Consider the following 6,386-nt stretch of genomic DNA (forward strand, 5'->3'; position numbering starts at 1 on the left):
GATGCACAACTTGATTGCCTTACAAATGACCTGCTTCCAGGATGCGGGAATTCCTAATTTCTTCTGTGACCCTTCTCAACTCCCCCATCTTGCATGTTGTGACACCTTCACCAATAACATACTCATGTATTTCCCTGCTGTCATATTTGGTTTTCTTCCCATCTCGGGGACCCTTTTCTCTTACTATAAAATTGTTTCCTCCATTCTGAGGGTTTCATCATCACGTGGGCAGTATAAGGCCTTCTCCACCTGTGGGTCTCACCTGTCAGTTGTTTGCTGATTTTATGGAACGGGCGTTGGAGGGTACCTCAGTTCAGATGTGTCATCTTCCCTGAGAAAGGCTGCAGTGGCCTCAGTGATGTACACGGTGATCACCCCATGCTGAACCCCTTCATCTACAGCCTGAGAAACAGGGATATTAAAAGTGTCCTGCGGCGGCCGCACGGCAGCACCGTCCAATCTCCGTATCTTCTTATCTGTTCCATTCCTTTTGTAGTTTGGGTTAATAAAGGCAGCAAGGCCAAATAAGAATGATATCACAGGGCGAACACCCAAAGTGATATTAGGAGTAATACTCCCTAGGATATAGAATATACTGTCACAGAGTATACACAGATGGGGTACACCCACTGTCATATTAGAAGCAATATCTCCCTAAAGTATGAGGAAAAATATCACAGGGTGTGCACACTGTGTGATATGAGGAGTAATATTTACCCTGGATATTACGACTAATATCAAGGGTGTATACACACGGGGTACACGCACTGTGATATCAGGAGTTGTATCTCCCTAGGATATTACGAATACTATCACAGGGTATATACTATGTGTGTACATCCACTGTGATATTTGAAGTAATATCTCTCTATGAGATTGCAAATAACATCAAAGCGTGTACACCCCTGTGACACATTAGGAGTAACATCTTTCTAGGGTATTACAGATAATGTCACAGCGTGTACACCTCTGTGACGTTTTGTACACACTTTGTGACATTAAAAGAAACATCCCCCTAGGATATTGTGAATAATAACACAGGAGGGGTACACACATGGTGTACACCGCCTGTGTCATCAGGAGTAACATTCCCCTAGGATATTATGAATAATATCACAGCAGGTGTACACACATGGTGTACGCCCCATGTGACATTCGGAAGAGCATGCCCCTAGGATATTAGGAATAGTATCACAGGCGTTGAATACGCATTTTTAATGTATAATGTCACCCCCGGTGACATTAAAAATAACATCCCCCTTGGATATTATGAATAATAGGACCGGGAGTACACCCCGTGTGACATTAGGAATAACATCCCCCGAGGATATAACGAATAATATCAGAGGGTGTCCATGCATTGTGACCTTAGTAGTAACATCTCTTTAGGGTATTACAAATAGTATCACAGGGTGTACAGGCATTGTGACATTAGTAGTAACATCCCACTGGGATATGACGAGTCATATCACAGGGTGTACACCCCGGTGACAATAATAACAACATTCCCCTAGAATATTAGGAATAATATCACAGGAGGTACAGCCCCTGTGATTTACAAGTAACATGTCTATAGAATATTACAACTCATATCACTGTGTGACTCTGTGTGCACCCCGTGTGACTTTAGGAGTAACATCCCACAAAACTATGATGAAAAATATCACAGGGTGAACACCCCCTGTGACCTGAGGAATAACGTAGTTTTAGGATATTATGAATGATGTGACAAGGTGTACACACCCTGTGACGTTAGGAGCAATATCCGTCTAGGATGTTAGGAAGACTATCACACGGAACACACCCCCTGTGACATTAGGATATGACAAATAATTTCACAAGGTGTACACGCATCGTGACATTAGTGCTAATATCCCTCTGGTACACTATGAATAATATCACAGGGTGTACATCCCTGTGACATTAGGAGTAACATCCCCCTAGAATAGTAAGAATAATAACACGGGGTGTACACCCCCTGTGACATGAGGAGTATCATCTCCCTAGAATATTATGAACAATGTCAGAGGGTATTATCGTCTGTTCCAATAGGAGTATAGACCCCTGGGTAATTATGAATACTATCACAGGGTGTACAGCCCTGTGACATTAGGAGTAACATCTTTCTAGAATATCACGAATAATATCACAATGTGTACACCCACTGTGTCATTAAAAGTGAAATTGCCGTGGGATATTACGAAATAGAACACAGGGAGGACACCCCGTGTGACATTAGAAGTAACATCCCCCGAGGATATAACCAATAAGATCAGAGAATGTACCTGCATTGGGACATCAGTAGTAACATCTCTTCAAGACAATACTAATAATATCAAAGGGTGTACACACATTGTGAAATTAGTAGTGAACTCCCGCTAGGATATTAGGAATTTTATGACAGGGTCTACAGGCCCTGTGACATTAGCAGTAACGTTTTCCTAGAAGATTACGAAGAATATTAAAGGGTGTACAGGACCTGTGAATTATGAGTAACATTTCCATAGCATATTGCACGTAACATCACTGTGTGTACACGCCGTGTGACATTAGGGGTAACATCCCACAAAATTATAACGAATAATTTCACAAGCTGTGCACTCTCTGTGACATTAAAAGTAACATTTCCCTAGAATATGACGACAATATCACGGAGTGTACACCCTCTGTGATATGAGGAGTGACATCTTATGAGGATAATACGAGTAATTTCACAAGGTGTACAAACTCTGTGACATAAGGGGTGACATCCCTCTAGGACATTATGGATAATATCAAAAGGAACATACCCCGTGTGACAATAAATGCAACCTCCCATTAGGAGAATAAGAATAACACCACAAGGTGTACACACAATGTGACATTATTATTAAGGTAAAGCTAGGATATTGGGAATAACATCACAGTGTACAGAGTCCTGTGAACTCAGGTTTAACATTCCCCTACAAAATTACGAATAATACTGAAGGGTGTATACCCCCTGCGACTTTAGAAGCCGCATCTTGCTAGAATATGGAAGATAATGTCCCAGGGTGTGAACCGAGGGTGGCAGTATAGAAAGGATCCTAGGAAAAATCCGGGAGTAATATCACCCCACTATCGCCCCCTGGATATGACCATCCACATCGCAGGGGGCACCCGCTCCCCTGCGATGGGGGTCCTAAGAGCCGGGCGGGGGGAGAGGGGCTGGCTCTTACTCCCTACATCGCGGGTGGTGCCTCACCCCCCTGCACTATTCACAATAGCAAAGACTTGGAACCAACCCAAATGTCCTTCAATGATAGACTGGATTAAGAAAATGTGGCACATATACACTGTGGAATACTATGCAGCCATAAAAAGGATGAGTTCATGTCCTTTGTAAGGACAGGGATGAAGCTGGAAACCATCATTCTCAGCAAGCTATCACAGGGACAAAAAAAGCAAACGCCTCACGTTCTCCCTCATAGGTGAGAATTGAACAATGAGAACACTTGGACACAGGAAGGGGAACATCACATACTGGGGCCTGTCATGGGGTGGGGAGAGGGGAGAGGGATAGGATTAGGATATATACCTAATGTAAATGACGAGTTAATGGGTACAGCGGTGTTGGTATAACATGGGACATGTATACATATGCAACAAACTTGCACGTTGTGCTCATGTACCCTAGAACTTAAAGTATAACAACAACAAAAAATATATATATATATTTAAAATGAAGCTGGTTAGGTTTTAAAAGGCTCCTCAATGACAATTACTTATATAGCTGAAGAAATGGGAGACAAAAGGAGGGCTTCTCTGCCTCCCCAGGGTCTTGGTTTGCCTGAAGGATGGAAGGAAAATATAAGAAGCACTTGCAGATAGCATACAGTCTGGCTTTGAATGATCAGATGTGAATATGTTTCTTGGGATTTGAGGGAGGTTGGACAAGGGGTAGGTGTGGAAGTGCAGAGTGAGTTGGAGAAAGAAGTCTGGCAAAGAAGTTGTAATGACTCAGGAAAGGGAATAGGGTTGTCTCTTTCCCTATGGGTAGAGGTAGATATTTTAGGAAAAAAGAGAGAGAGACAAAAAGGATAAAATTTTGTTATGATCCCCCCAAAACTTGTTATGTAAGATATAGATCTACTGATAGGACATTTTGAAAATTAGTATCAGCTTTATATTTGGGCACATGATTTCACTGAGATGGTTCTTTGGCAGAGCAGATTAAAATGATGTTCCTGAAATGAAACTCGAGTCTCCAAAATAATTGGCTCATTTTAAGCAAAATATTATTGATGATCAACAGTGACTGGCACATAATAATTGTTTAAATATTTGTTGGCTAAGTCAGGGAATGAATGATATGCTTTGGCAATTACTGACAGTATATAAAGGTCTCAGGGAAGTAGAAGACGTCCATACCTCAGAAGCATCTTCTTGAAACCCATCTCAATTCTCTCCTCTTGACAACATGTGTTGCAACTACTACGGCAACTCCTGTGGCTATGGCTCCAGCTATGGCTGTGGCTATGGCTCTGGTTATGGCTGTGGCTATGGCTCCAGCTATGGCTGTGGCTATGGCTCTGGTTATGGCTGTGGCTACGGCTCCAGCTATGGCTGTGGCTATGGAACTGGCTACAGCTGTGGCTATGGCTCTGGCTCTGGCTGTGGCTATGGAACTGGCTACGGCTGTGGTTATGGAACTGGCTATGGCTGTGGATGTGGCTCTGGCTCTGGCTACTGTGGCTACCGGCCATTTTGCTTTAGAAGATGCTATTCTTCCTGCTAAAACATCACTGTCAGAGGACCATTTGCTTCTAAAATGACACATCTAAAGATCATACTGATTCCAGGATTCATACTCCAAGATTTCCATATCCAAGAATTACATGCTTGACAGAGTCTTGGACCTCTAGCCTCACATTTCTTTGAATGAAATCATGGCCATAGGATCCACGGTGTCATCTGACTGTTTTCCAAATGTTATCTTTTGCTCCCTTAATCTCTGATTCTCTGTTATGACTGTGTTAATGATCATAACATCTACAATTGGGGAAGTCAATCATTTGTAATAAAAATGGTTCTTTATTCCAAAAAAAATAGTTTTAGTACAAAAGAGTCAAAAAGCTAAAATAAAATATAGTTTATAAAGCAAAACATTATCAGTAAGCTAAGTTTAATGTATTATTGAAGAAATAAAATGTATTTTATACATTTACCCTAATGCCTAATGTTTAAGACATCTACTGTAGTGTACAGTAATATCCCAGGCCTTCACATTCACTCACTAATCACTCACTGATCCACCCAGAACAACTTTCAGCCCTGTAAGTGCCATTCGTGCTAAGTGGTCTATATAGGTACTGTTTTATTATTATTATTATTATTTTATACTGTGTTTTTACTGTATCTTTTCTAGATTTCAATAAGTTGAGATACACAAATATTTATTATTGTGTTACAATTGCCTATATTATCCAATATGGTAACATGCTGTGCAGGTTTGTATTCTAGAAGCAATAGACTATACCTTATAACCTAGGTGTGTTCTAAGCTATATCATACAGGTTTATGTAAGTACACTGTGAAATCTGCATGGCAAACATCATTGCCTTATGATACATTTCTCAAATTTTCAGAACATATCCCTGTTGTTTAGCAGCACGTGAATGTAGTTGATTTATTGTCTTGATGTCCCTTTGCTTTCCCCATGTGTTACCATCAACTGCCTAATGAAACAGCCTGGGATTGTGTAATGACTAACTTAGTGCTTTGAGTTTAATTCTTTTTCAGCCACTGTGGTATGTTGATTACTATATTAATAATGTGTCTCCTTTATGTGTTTTTAAATAGTTACTTGGTCATGAACTATTTATAAGCTTTGGAAACATGATTTCATTTATTCTGCAGGATAACTTCAGGAAGTGGGTATTAATTCTCACTGTATAAGTGAAGACATTAAGCACCAGAGTTTAAGTAGCTTGGTAAGTGTTATTCCAGTAATTAAATAGGCATAAATAGAGTTCAACTTTCTCAGTTCTATCTCTAATTTCTCTCTATGTATGGGCTTATTTATATCAACCAGTATACACCTTGGTTTCGGCAATCAGTTATTGACTTTCTTTAAGAAGGAGGAGAAGAAAAAAAAGGGAAGAAAAAAAAACCCATAACTCTTTTACTATCAGACACCACATTTTTCTCTTCCACATTATCTTCTTTAAAGAACTGCATGTTGCAGAGTCCATGAGTGCAAGTGCTAGAAAGGCCAGGTAGAAATATTAAAAGTGACGCAGTTCAATACTGACAGTGATGAAATACAGAATGTATGGACCCTAATACACCGTGGAATACTATGCAGCCATAAAAAAGGATGGGTTCATGTCCTTTGTAGGGACATGGATGAAGCTGGAAAGCATCAT

The 6,386-nt window shown here is 40.5% G+C and overlaps 1 protein-coding gene across 1 annotated transcript; it reads left to right on the forward strand.

The window, feature by feature from the left end:
* Positions 1–4,371: 4,371 nt before the first annotated feature.
* On the forward strand, positions 4,372–4,756 carry LOC107973071 (keratin-associated protein 21-1-like). Its single transcript, XM_016947880.3, has one exon. It carries the CDS (start codon positions 4,439–4,441, stop codon positions 4,754–4,756), a length of 318 nt encoding a protein of 105 aa, XP_016803369.1. The 5' UTR covers positions 4,372–4,438.
* Positions 4,757–6,386: the final 1,630 nt, after the last annotated feature.

The sequence above is a fragment of the Pan troglodytes genome, chromosome 14, assembly GCF_028858775.2.
Source record: "Pan troglodytes isolate AG18354 chromosome 14, NHGRI_mPanTro3-v2.0_pri, whole genome shotgun sequence".
Lineage (NCBI taxonomy): Eukaryota > Metazoa > Chordata > Mammalia > Primates > Hominidae > Pan > Pan troglodytes.